The 13,670-nt window shown below is 46.1% G+C and overlaps 1 protein-coding gene across 2 annotated transcripts in view; it reads left to right on the top strand.

Moving 5' to 3' along the window:
* Nucleotides 1-13,670, top strand: part of prr5l (proline rich 5 like) — a 117,233-nt gene that overhangs the window by 92,573 nt on the left and 10,990 nt on the right. The window contains exon 7 of one of the 2 annotated variants that reach the window (XM_084334832.1): nucleotides 396-533. The exons of the other annotated variant lie outside the window; for it this stretch is intronic. Coding sequence (XP_084190958.1) covers nucleotides 396-533 — 138 coding nt within the window. The remainder of the gene's footprint in view (nucleotides 1-395; nucleotides 534-13,670) is intronic. 2 annotated transcript variants of the gene reach the window in all.

The following is a 13,670-nucleotide window of genomic DNA, read 5'->3' as shown; positions in this document are numbered from 1 at the left end:
ACCTACCTACTGCTTTCACTGTCTACAACTGCCCTACACTGTACACATCATAGTAATCATAATAATAATCATAACTATCCTACCTCATACTATAGTCTACCCATAAAACTCTGTATGACAGCATGTACAATAGTGCTGTATACCGTATACATTTATATTGATATCTTATGTAATTTCATTACATGAACAAATTGTGAACAATTAATTTTGTGTCCTATATAATTTTTTTTTATTACTCATGATAGAAACACATTTTTGAAGAACCCCCTTCTGTAAATTACCAACTCATTTATTTAGTTATTCATCACATTGAAACAGAAACATGTGTAAATTTATGTGTGAAAACGTCAGTTAGTCTGTCTACACAAGTCTGTGTGTGTGTGTGCATGCTACAGGGCCAGGAGCTTACTGTGAGACAGATGGCCCTCTTGGGCTTCAGGGACCTGGTGCTGTTGACACTCCCCCTGGAGGACACCCTGGCTACTGCAGCTACTGCCCCCCCACCCATCACCCAAATGCTGCTCATACTACAGGTACATGAACACACACTTTTTGGTAGGAGTGACAACCTTTGACCTGCATTGCCTGGCACTCCCCACCCATTTTAGCAATCCGGAATCTAGAGCATGCAGTAGTAGTTAAGTTATGTATAGAGCTGTCTTGAGCAGAGAGACCCAGAGATTCCCTTGTGAAGGAATCTATGTTTTTCAATGTGTATATAATGTATATCGGTGGGTGACAGCATCTACTCAGACGGATCTATAGATCTTAAAAGTAGCCGGCAGCCAGTGTGTGTCTCCACGGTAGCAAGCAGGGTGTGTGAATGCCAAGGTCGTCAGCAGGTTTGTAACAAAAACAATCGAGATAAGCACTGAGAGAGCAGGCAGGTTTGGTCAGAGAGAGAGCTATGGGGAGAGTTTGACATCGATAGAACCATGCTAAAGGTGAAGAGCAGTTGTCATGGCAGCGCGTCACGTAGTAACGAGAAAAGGGGGCGGGCCCCCGTTGCTAGGGAGAAGACGTTATGATGTGAGTTTCTTCCGGGATAAGTTAGATTAAAGACACGAAGACACTTGCGGGGAGGGGGGGGGGGAATGGAGTGCCACGACATCACTGGCTTCGGCTGACAGGGAAGGCCTTTGGATAGCTAGGCCGCACGACCACCGAGCGGGGTGACAGGAGAGAGATCGTTAGAATAATGAATTTAGTTCCTTCTAAGGCTTTTCAAGGACAATACAGAGGCTTTGTTTATGGAATATAAGCGTTATACGGCATTTGGTCTAGTATTATTTCCTGGAAGGCGAGATAAAGGGCTAATAGTTACCAACGTTATATCCAATGGCATTTCCGTTATACAGATGCTACAGTTAAAACTCAAACTGCATATGATCGGCACGATCCTCAAGCATGTATGCATGAAAGGGGGGGGGGGGGCGGGGGACGTTGTTTCTTATTATTGATTACCAATAACCGTGTTCGTCTAAGTAGCCACATAGGCCGATCGTATCGTATCATAACAAGGCTCGATCGAGCTGTAATTTACGTGAAAAAGATCTTACCATGAGCCGGTTGGATCCCCCCGAGCATTTCCCCGTTATCGATCGCCATCTGGTAGATCGATATGTCCATTGGCTGATGATAAATCCCCTTATTGCATAGTGAAATCCGCAATCCAAAACGTAATCCAAGCTACATGCTGCACATCCAGAATCGAGCTAACTGAAAACTCCATTGAAAGTCAAAAAAAAGAATGCTCCGTTCAGCCACAAGGCACACTGCATTATTGCGATAGCGCCCCTAAGAGGATCTGGCCGGTATTGCACTTTCTCGAATTCAAAGAGTAGGGCACATCTGCAGTGCCGCTCGGCGACCTTGAATAGGTTATTAAAATGGAATAAAAGCAAAAACAACTTGCCACAGATATATCCGTGCTTCTGTCCACAACGGGTGGAATCGAAACACGGAGATCTCCGTTGTCGGGCGCCATTGTGTTAAGGGGGATGACAAAGTTGTACAGCCAGTATGAGAAGGTCAACTTCAGAGAGAGACATAAACACAACGCAGAAACTTCACGAACACAGATGACGAGATGATACTGGCTGATTACAGAAACATCTAACACTTCTTGCTGTGAGGCAGCAGTGCTAACCACTGTGCCACCGTGCACTGATAGACACATCTCTTCTGTGTCTATCAGTGCACCTCTCCTCTGTCTACCAGTGCATCTCTCCTGTGTCTATCAGTGCATCTCTCCTCTGTCTACCAGTGCATTTCTCCTGTGTCTATCAGTGCATCTCTTCTGTGTCTATCAGTGCATCTCTTCTGTGTCTATCAGTGCATCTCTTCTGTGTCTACCAGTGCATCTCTCCTGTGTCTATAAGTGCATATCTTCTGTGTCTATCAGTGCATCTCTTCTGTGTCTATCAGTGCACCTCTCCTGTGTCTATCAGTGCATCACTCCTGTGTCTATCAGTGCATCTCTCCTCTGTCTATCAGTGCATCTCTTTTGTGTCTATCAGTGCATCTCTCCTCTGTCTATCAGTGCACCTCTCCTGTGTCTATCAGTGCATCACTCCTGTGTCTATCAGTGCATCTCTCCTCTGTCTATCAGTGCACCTCTCCTGTGTCTATCAGTGCATCACTCCTGTGTCTATCAGTGCATCTCTTTTGTGTCTATCAGTGCATCTCTCCTCTGTCTATCAGTGCATCTCTCCTGTGTCTATCAGTGAATCACTCCTGTGTCTATCAGTGCATCACTCCTGTGTCTATCAGTGCACCTCTCCTCTGTCTATCAGTGCATCTCTCCTCTGTCTACCAGTGCATCTCTTCCATGTCTATCAGTGCATCTCTCCTGTGTCTATCAGTGCATCTCTCCTCTGTCTACCAGTGCATCTCTCCTCTGTCTATCAGTGCATCTCTCCTGTGTCTATCAGTGCATCTCTCCTGTGTCTATCAGTGCATCTCTCCTGTGTCTATCAGTGCATCTCTCCTCTGTCTACCAGTGCATCTCTCCTGTGTCTATCAGTGCATCTCTCCTGTGTCTATCAGTGCATCTCTCCTCTGTCTATAAGTGCATCTCTCCTGTGTCTATCAGTGCATCACTCCTGTGTCTATCAGTGCATCTCTCCTCTGTCTATAAGTGCATCTCTTCCATGTCTATCAGTGCATCTCTCCTGTGTCTATCAGTGCATCTCTCCTCTGTCTATCAGTGCATCTCTGCCATGTCTATCAGTGCATCTCTCCTGTGTCTATCAGTGCATCACTCCTGTGTCTATCAGTGCATCACTCCTGTGTCTATCAGTGCATCTCTTCTGTGTCTATCAGTGCATCTCTTCCGTGTCTATCAGTGCATCTCTTCTGTGTCTATCAGTGTATCTATCCTGTGTCTATCAGTGCATCTCTTCTGTGTCTATCAGTGTATCTCTCCTGTGTCTATCAGTGCATCTCTTCTGTGTCTATCAGTGCATCTCTCCTGTGTCTATCAGTGCATCTCTTCTGTGTCTATCAGTGTATCTCTCCTGTGTCTATCAGTGCATCTATCCTGTGTCTATCAGTGCATCTCTCCTGTGTCTATCAGTGCATCTCTTCTGTGTCTATCAGTGTATCTCTCCTGTGTCTATCAGTGCATCTATCCTGTGTCTATCAGTGCATCTCTCCTGTGTCTATCAGTGCATCTCTTCTGTGTCTATCAGTGTATCTCTCCTGTGTCTATCAGTGCATCTCTTCTGTGTCTATCAGTGCATCTCTTCTGGTACCTCTGTCCTGGGCCCTCATTTATCAATGGTGTGTACGCACAGATATGTGCGTAACCCATGCGTACAATCATTTCTAAGCAAAGTGTGTGACTTATCAATTTGAACGTGTGCTTGACTTTGTGCGTATATTTACGCACAGCTCTGACCATGCGTACCTGGCGCCCAGCGGTCGAATATGAATATTGCAACGCGGAAATAAGCTTCCGTGCATTAGTTTCAACACTGGCGTGTTCTGTATGACCCGTAATTCATTATAGTTAATTGTAAAATAGCGACATTAGTGTAATTATTGTCAAACCCTATAAATATAGCATTTGGAATAGGTCTTTCTTTCCGAATGAATGCAGCATGGTTTATATATAGGGTTATCGGAATACTATGGGGTGCACTGACCGTGGGGAACTGTTTTCAGAGATAGCAGATAGGAATGAATGAATGAAGGAGGGTCAGTCTAATTGCCGAGAGAACATAATATTAACTAGAGTCCGCTATACCCGAGACACCTCCTTCCTTTGTACCGCAATTTGAGACTGAAATTGGAGCGTGGAACAAAACGCACAAATGCCATCCCCGTGCACATTCAAGACCTCTCCACCCTCGGGTCTTTGGCCACCGGCACGGTCCATTGTGATATTGGAGATGGATCGAGCAATAGACTGTTACTGTACCACCCATGTAGCTGTCAAAGCTCCATCACAAATGCAGTTATGTGAATAGAAAGGGATTCCACTCAGTCAATGTTGCGATGCGCCTGATACATGTCGTTGCTGCCGGGAGGAAGGCAATGCTGCATGTTTTCAATTCATTAAATAAAACGGATACTTTTTGCAAGGGTTTACTGACTGTCATACAAATAATCAACCAACTACATACTGTAACTTTTCAGTGCACGTTTTTATTTACATTGTGACAACAGCCTTGTGAGCTCCCGCACACAGACATGATGGAATTCAAGTTCAAGTTTGTATTGATCACATATAGGCAGGCTACACATGGCGTAGGCTGCATGGCAGTGAGATTCATTGTTCTTGTATGCTCTCGTATTATTGTTTATATAGGCTACCTAATACCGACATCAAAATCGATTGTATGCCTCTACAAATCATATGCAGGTAGAAAATTTACGGAGAACTTTAATCCCTGGGTATTAATCGAACTAAACGGAAAAAAAGGCAGTCATATTCCAGCAGGTTATTAATGACACCAACGCCAAACAGTGGTTAACGGTCTTTATTAGTGTTTGCGCTGCCCAGGCAGCAATGGTATTTAGGAAGTTAATAGATATCATATCCGACATCACCGTCTGTCAGCCTGTCGCGTATTTCTCCCATAACGCGTTCGCTCGGCTTAGTCCACTTTTCCACATTTCATGGGGGTGTTTCATTACCGTATATGGTTAATTACGGGCGGTGCTATATGCAAATACTTAAAATCGTGCACGAGCGCGAATGGTATTTATCAACACGGAGTGTGCGTAGAACCTGTGTACGCACGTTTGATAAATCCCGATATTTCTGTGCGTACACACATTCTAAATTCTGTGCTTAAGAACGAAAATAGAACACTTTCTAAGCATTGTTGATTAATGAGGGCCCTGGTTTTTATGCTTTATCATAAAACCTGGTGCCACCCTGTGTCATATCACCCTCCATCTTAGCCTTGTACTGGGACTTTTCTCCCTCTTCACCTCTTTATGGGCCTCCATTTTCAGCTGCTCATCACAAGAAAAAAGCAGACTTAAGAGCACATTTCAGATGGACTGCATTCATATAGCACTTCTATCCAAAGCGCTTTACAACTTGTGACTCACATTCACTCAAATATTCACACACTGACGGTGAAGGCAGTAAATAGGGTTTAAGTGTCTTGCTTCGACACACTGCCCGGGAGGAGCCGGAATCGAACCGGGAACCTACCAGACGACCGCTCTACCTCCTGAGCCACTGTCGCCCCTGTGATTGTAACTCATGGTTTGTTATTGTTATGAATTTGTTGTCATTGTGATCAGCAGACCAGTGACATCAGTTCATCAATGAATGGTTTTACCCAAAAGCGTGGAGAACAAAGTGACACCAAGGCAGGTTCACAGGTTTGTTTATTTAGTACAAGGCAGATATGTATACATCGTTGGTCACATACACACTGAGCCATACACAACCACAAAGGAAGTATGGTAGACAGGGTTTTTGCGAAGAAAGCAAGAACTATAGCTATGGAACAGAAACAACCTGCGCCTCTTTCGAAGTGTTAAACCACAATGCACTCCTGACCCTACATGTAGATATGGGTTGATACAAAGACAGTAAACCACAGAGGGTTCTTCGGAACTATGATGCAGGATTCATAGGGACAATAATGTCAAAGGTCATGGCTGGTGTACAAAATGCATGTGTAGCACAAAAGCAATAAAGGTACCATTGTACCATGTACAATTCCCAACAGTTATTTTCATATATTGTGAGGCATTTGGTAGCTATGACAGTCCACACAGAAAGAGATATAGCTTCATACCTCATCTGGCAGTTCATGGGGGTGTCCTCTGAGGTGAGACATCCCACAATAATAATAATAATAATAATAATAATAATAATAATAATAATAATAATAATAATAATAATAATAATAATAATAATAATAATAATAATAATAATAATAATAATAATAATAATAATAATAATAATAATAATAATAGATTCTATTTGTAATGCGCTTTACAGTTGCGGGGCAAATCTCAAAGCGCTACAGTTAAAAGAACTTAAAAACTAGCGAGAATAAAGGAAAGAAAGAATATAAAAATAGGCAAGACTAAACATAGAATAACATAGAGAAACATAGAATAAATAAAACTGATAAAAGAAATTGGTAAAAGAACATAAAATGTGTGGAGCAAAAAATTTGATAAAAAGTCAACAGAAGGCTCTACGAAAAAGGTGAGTTTTGAGGCCTTTCTTGAAAGCATCCACAGTCTGTGGTGCTCTCAGGTAGTCAGGGAGAGCATTCCACAGACTAGGAGCGGAAGAGCAAAAAGCCCGATCTCCCATAGTGCAGATATTGGTCCTTGGGCGCTGGAGGAGGTTTGCCTGGCCAGAGCGGAGATGTCGAGAGGAGGAGTGAGGGGTGATGAGTTCTTTGAGGTATAGGGGGGCGTTTCCGTAGAGGCATTGGTGGGTGAGCAGGGAGACTTTGAACTCAATCCTGAGTGAGACAGGGAGCCAGTGAAGGGACTTGAGGACAAGGTGCAGTCAGAACAGGCTTGCAGTTCTGAGGTGCTCTCATCATCCACAAATTACCCACATCACTATAGTTTATCCAGTTATTGTAAAGCAGAATAAATGGCAATAAAGTAATTTTTGGCGGTATGGTTCTACTCTTAACTCATTGGGCGCCAAAAACGAATATACTCGTGTTTCGTCGCCAACGCTTGAGCGCCAAAACTAGTATACTCGTTTTTGGATCCTTTGATATTTTCCGTTGATCCCCTAAACACTCGCTCAGAGCTGCCTGTGTCTCCCTGGCACAACTGCCAAGTGGCAGTATCGCCTACCTTTTGATTTGATTTTATTACGGATCCCCATTAGCTGGTGCCATGGCAACCAGCTAGTCTTCTTGGGGTCCACACAAAAAAAAAACATACAAAAACAATTATTGCAAAACAGAATTATTAAAAGTCAGTACTCAACATACAATACACAATGAAACTAACAATTAAGATGGCTAAAATTACATGCAAGCAAAGAAACACAAAACAAAACAAAATACAGTGTTAAATACAATTTAAGATTGTTTTTAAAATTGAATCTTTTTAAGAATTGCTTTTAGAATGCTCATCAATGTTACTAAAACATCAATTTCACCATACCTTAAAAAAAAAAAAAAAAAAAACACAAAGTAATCAGAAGAAGTTTTGGATAACATGGCTGCAGCTACACTCATGCATGACATATATTAATTTCCTTCCGGATTATGGCAGTATCACCTACCTTTTGAACTGGGGATATCAGTTGTCTTCCAGTACTGAGTTACCTCCGGCTGCTTCCGCCTTGGAGTGGATCAGGACATAGCAATCGGTCGGAAATTTGGTGCCTCAGACCTATTCTTTCCCGTATGATAGCCATGCCCAATATGCACGAGTAATTGCAATCGCCATGGGACGACTGGGATTTATTCATTTTGGAGTACCTTCTGACTGAGGTAAGGTCTATTTTAGGTAACCTGCTGGTATTATTTTTTTACCTAAAACATGCTTTTGTACCGATCACAGTGTTGAGGTAAAACGCCCGCCCCCCCCCCCCCCCCCCCCTTGATGATTTTGTGAAGACACATATGTATATGGTATATACCTTTCGATTTGGAAGTATATGGAGTTTCAGGCGAGCAACCCGAATGATTTGGGCATAATGCATATAACGCGTCATATCTCTTGATCTAGGAAAAAAGACTGGATTATTTTGGAAAGGGGCGATGTTTAGCATGGAATAGCGCACAAACTAAAGTATGTAGAAATGAACTGGTTAGTCAATGTTGGACTATGAACAATGCCTGTCAAATGAGCCATACTATTGTCTCCATAGCTATAATACAGAACACACGATGGGTCCGCAAACATCGCTAAAATGGTCAATAATGCTGGCACCATTGAGTAGAGATGGGAAAACAGCTTGGCGGTCAATGAGTTAAGAGATCCCATGAAGTTACACATGTTTTCCCCTCTTTTATCTGCACTTTGTTCTCATGTGCCAAAAAATTCACAAAAATAATTTCCTTCTTATATCTCATCTGAAGAAAATCTATGGTTTTTGTCTTCCTGGAAAACATAGCTAGTCTGTGAGTGATGTCACTCTGCACTTGAGGGTGAACCCCAAAAGAAACGTCCAATAACATTTTAATTTGAATCACACACTCCAAGTAGTGGGTACATTAGGGTGTCAATTAGTCGGTTAGTGGGTGGCTCCTTCCGCCAGGAGGACGGGATAACCACTATGGTAGGGAAAACCATAGATATATATCACTAGATGACTCACCCGTGCTGCTGGCCAACGGAGACCGACGTTGCCACATGGCAGCTATCTTGTTTCAAGTTTCTTTATTAGTTGTCATACAGAAGTACAGAATACTTTTATACAAAATGCTTCTTTCTGTTACGCTCCAGAGACTGTGCTAGACAAAAATAGATAAGTATAAAATAAAATAAGTATAGCAAGTATAAAATAGAAGTCACGTACATAGACACAAGTGTTCAGTATGTACATATGTACAATGTTCAATGCAGAGTAGAAGTAACCAAGTTACCATACAATATACTATATAATATACTAATATACAATATACTATACAGTGCAAAGCAGAAATGGGATGAGGTGCAATTTAGGTACAATTTTCAGTAAGGTGTAATGAGGTATGGGTTGTAGTGCAAATTCTTTACCAATAAATATAAAGTGTGTTTAGGTGTTCTAATGTGTGTAAAGTGGGTGCTGCAGTGAGTTGTTTGTTTAAAGTGAGTGTGTGCGTGTGGATGTGTGTGCTGTGAGTGCATTTGATGGTTGTTACATAGTGTTATTGTTCGTTGACTGGTGGAGCACGCCCACTCATAACATGCATGTCTATCGTGCATGTACTATTGAAATAACCATAGCTTGCTAAATTTTCAACCGTTTGGTTTGTTAAAAACATCAGAGATGTAGTTATCATACTGCATACTTGACTTTGATATAAAAAACGAATTTTTAATTCTTCCAAGCAAGAACCATAGCCACCATGCACGTGCACACATAGAGCCCATGGGGTGCTCGAGCACCTGCCCTTTTGTCCCTCATAAAAAAGTGCCCGTTTGTATGCCAATTATTATAATTATTATTTTTAAATATAATAATTTTTTATTAATTAAGTTATACTTAGTTCCACCTAGGCTTGCCGCGGTAGTCAGTCAGTGATAACAGGGGCATTCTGTGTTCAGGAATCCACTTGAGTAAATTAATTGCCCCCACCGGTGTATAGTTTCACTTTCACTTCTAGTCGTAGATTTAACGTTAGGTTATGACTATAACCAAGTTCTGTTAGTTAGGGCGATGCTTGGCTTCGCCTTCTGCACTATCTCGCGTACGTGCACGCGTACTGAATAAACCACAAATGTACCTCTAATACCAGTATTAGTCTGACCACACCCCTCATCAGCTTACCTTCATAAGCAGGTGTGTGGTCACCTGCTCTCCTCCTTCCCAAGCTTTCACCACAAGGTGAGGTCAAGGGCTGCAGCGGCCGTCCGAAGCCAAGCATCGCCCTAACTAACAGAACTTGGTTATAGTCATAACCTAACGTTCTGTATCGTTAGGGCTCAGCTTGGCTTCGCCTTCTGCACAAGGGAGGCCAAGCGGAGCCACTTGGCTGACAAATACACCCCGCTGACAGCCCCCCAAAACCATCAGAACAGGGAGGGCCGAGCCCCCCCGACCCCCCCTAATGGAGGGTATCCCCCCTATTAGAGGCTTCACGGGAAGGCGACGGACCCGACCGTGCGAAGAGCTCTCAAGCAACTTAACGCACAGGGTGAGCAGACCGTGGCTTGACCCCACGACTACACACACGCACAACCCGCATGCCACCCGGGAACGAACGGAGGAACAACCTCGTTACTGCCCCCAGAATCACGGGGTCAAGGGCAAACCCAACCCCGTGGCAAGGCCGTAGCAGCGGAGCGCGAAGGAAGACCCAGACCCACCAAAGGGACTGGACCCCCGGAATGGGGGCCCGGAGAAGTCCATGATGCCAGCATCAAGACCCCACCAGGGGGGCACCTAGTGACCCCGCCCCTCACATCGCCAGCGTATTCGGACAAAGGCCCCTCAGCCGAGCGGGCCCTGTCCCCCTCAACAGCACACCGCCTGGAACACAAGCCCTGCAACAGGCAGACAGCATGGTCATAACACACAAGAGTTAACCAACGGAACAGGCAGTGCACCGGGGAAGACCAGGCAACAGGCTGTCAACCCAAGCCTGGAACAACTGCGGACGAGGCAGGCGCCAGAAAGGACAGCCGAAACAGCCGCCCCGGCGGAAGGGGCGTATGCTGGCGTTGTCGCATAACCAAGCTTTCAACAGCACGTCAGGAGCGGGATCCGTAGACCACACGGCCCCTGACAGCTGCCCACAGAAAAGCCCATACGATCAGCAGACGTCATGAACGTGCAGGGGCACCCTCAACCGGAGAACCGGGAGTTGACACTGCAGCAACACACCAGAGAACCAACCACCCAGGCATCACCCCATGCAACGGTTGGTCCCATAACCCCTCAGGAAAACCCCGAAACGCACCGGCGGTACCACCGCAGCCCGCGTTCCGGTTCCCAACAGGGCCATCCCGGGCCTACAGGTCAACGGGCATCACCCCGGACCGGGCCCGGCGATACGGGGAGCACAGGATCCCAAAGGAGGTTAACCCCACCCAACAGGCTCCTCAGCGCCAAAACGCAAGAGAAGAGCGTAATATGGAAGACCAGCCCCCAGCACCCCGCACTCGGTACCAACAAGGGGTCCCATAACGCACAACCCTGTGACACCCGGATCGACCTAGCATTTTTCCCCCCGAAAAAACCCTAAGTCCCTCAGGGTACCAGAACAGCAGATCTGCATCCCCAGCGGACAACGGGTGCACTGATCTGGACCAGCGCGACCAGAACCAGTCCCGTGCCCTAACCACGCCGACCTGCCAACCCCAGGAGAAGGGGCAGATATGCGCGTCTGATCCCAACATAAAAAGAAGGCGCCACCCAGACGTGTCGGTATGAACCGCGTCCGGCGGCCCACCCCTAGGGCGTGAGACCCTTCCCATATGCCCAGACCCATTCCGTCATCATCCCCTGACATGAACGGGAACCCATCGACAACACACAGGATGTCGGAAGAGGAAAAACCCCCATCCCAATTGCTCCATAAAAACGCTGTTTCACCAAAGCAAACGAGGCGCGCCAGTCAGCAACGGCCAAAGCACATCCTGAGCCAGCACTATGTGTGCGTTTGGACATACCCACATCAACAATAGGCCGGCTAGACCACCATATTGAATCCCCAAGACGCCCAGGGAAACGACAAGAGGGGCGAGATGCAATCAACTCCATGAATGAACATTCAACTCTTTATAAAATAAAGAAAAGGCATCACATGTATGACCTAACTGCACAGCTGGGAGTAAAAAACCCTGTGTTTTCACATGATTTTAATCCAGTCACTCCTCTTAATCAGAGTGTAAGACCAGATTCCCCCAGAAACACCTTCCCACATGAGACCACGGTCAAGAAAAAGATATGTAAACTGTGAGACACGTGACCAACAGACTCAAGTTTGACACAAAAACGAGCGCAGCAGGTTAAGTCCTGCGCTCTACCCTCGACATCTTTACGACACCAGCTCATGGAAGGCGTCGCCATAGCAACAACGCTATAACGGGCGGGGAAAACCCACCGGATCCTGTCATAACAGGAGTCGGTAGAATACCCCTCCCCCCCCCCCCCTCCCCCGCCAAGCACTGGCTTGGCCCTGACTGGCTCAGCAGGAGGGTCAACAACCTCTAAACCAATCAAGTGGGTAAAGGAGGGGTTTATCCGACACCCCCTCCCGAAAAACACACCTTCTATCCCTACACACAGAAAACAACCGTAGCCATTTTGAAAACCTCTGGTAGAACAAAACACATATAGCATAAGCTAATACAATGTTAGCTACCCACAAAGTGTAAAAGGGTTTACAACAAAAAACACAAGTCGCCTGTGCGTGAATCCCATACCCGCAGCCTAAGCTATAGGAAGACGTTGAACGAGAGTAATGGCTAGGCCATGAAAAGTGTGTACGAGCATTACTGCAACTAACAACACAGCGTTGTGAACACATACTTAGTTAAAGCAATGGAATATCACCAGTTCTAATTGCATGTGGAGCATCAAGCTAATAGAACCTATTACCGAGTGTAAGTTGCAGACCTTGCTTAAAAACTCGTAACACAACACAACTCATTCCCCCAACGTAACAGGGTAGATTCATAAAACACAACCCCACCACATGATTTGTATTGAAGAAACACACAGTTTGTTCGGCCAACCACAGTCCCCCTTATATCAGGGAACTTTTTTATTAAATAAATAATATGTGATCAAGGCACAAAATCATAGGGGGGCCGGGGAGGGTGTAGAGGAGGGGACACAGAGGGGGAAAAGTCACTCAGCGGCGCCTGCCACCTCGCGCCGCTCGAGTCTGGCCACCCCGGGGAGCCCCGGAGGGACGGTAGTTTACAGTCTGCTGGACACGACGTTCCCTACCGTCTCCTCCGGTCTGGGATGGGCCGGCGGTGGCTGAAGCGTCGCCTCGTCTCCTAGCCCTCTTGGCAGGGCCAGCAGCGGCGGCGGGAGCAGTGGTAGCGGCGACGGAGACAGCTCGACGTCGCGGAAGCCTTCTGCCCCCACCGGCAAGGACGGGAGGCGGAAAATGGGGTTGGAGGATGGATCTCTCCTCTGCCATCTCTCTGCATGTTGAGGTCATCAATAGCAGGGCCTTCCCGAACAGGCCAGCGTCGGAGAGGTCGGCCGTCAGAAGAGGGGCTCTCTTCTTCTCAGGTACACGAGCCTGCTCCAGCCAAAGGTGACGCTGGCCCAGGGTGGCCAGGGCGCGCACTTTACCCATGGCTATGGCTAGCACCTGGGAGAGGTGCAGCACAGCTCCCGCAGCCTGGGTGATCTGATCGCACCTCACCTCGTTCAGATCCGCGCCGCCCGTCATTATCCCCGATACAAATCTAGCCAGGTGGGCGATGTTAGAAGCCGCAGCCAGCGACTGTGTACCGGCGATAAATGACTGGTCACCCCAATAAGCCAATCGCCTAGCCGACCTCCCCTGGAGGACCGGCTTGCATAGGGGCTCCCACACCATATC

The sequence above is a fragment of the Notolepis coatsorum genome (assembly GCF_963971535.1).
Source record: "Notolepis coatsorum genome assembly, chromosome: 18".
In the NCBI taxonomy this organism is placed as follows: domain Eukaryota; kingdom Metazoa; phylum Chordata; class Actinopteri; order Aulopiformes; family Paralepididae; genus Notolepis; species Notolepis coatsorum.
The sequence above is the reverse complement of the archived record's forward strand: the minus strand, read 5'-3'. Positions and strand labels throughout refer to the sequence as shown.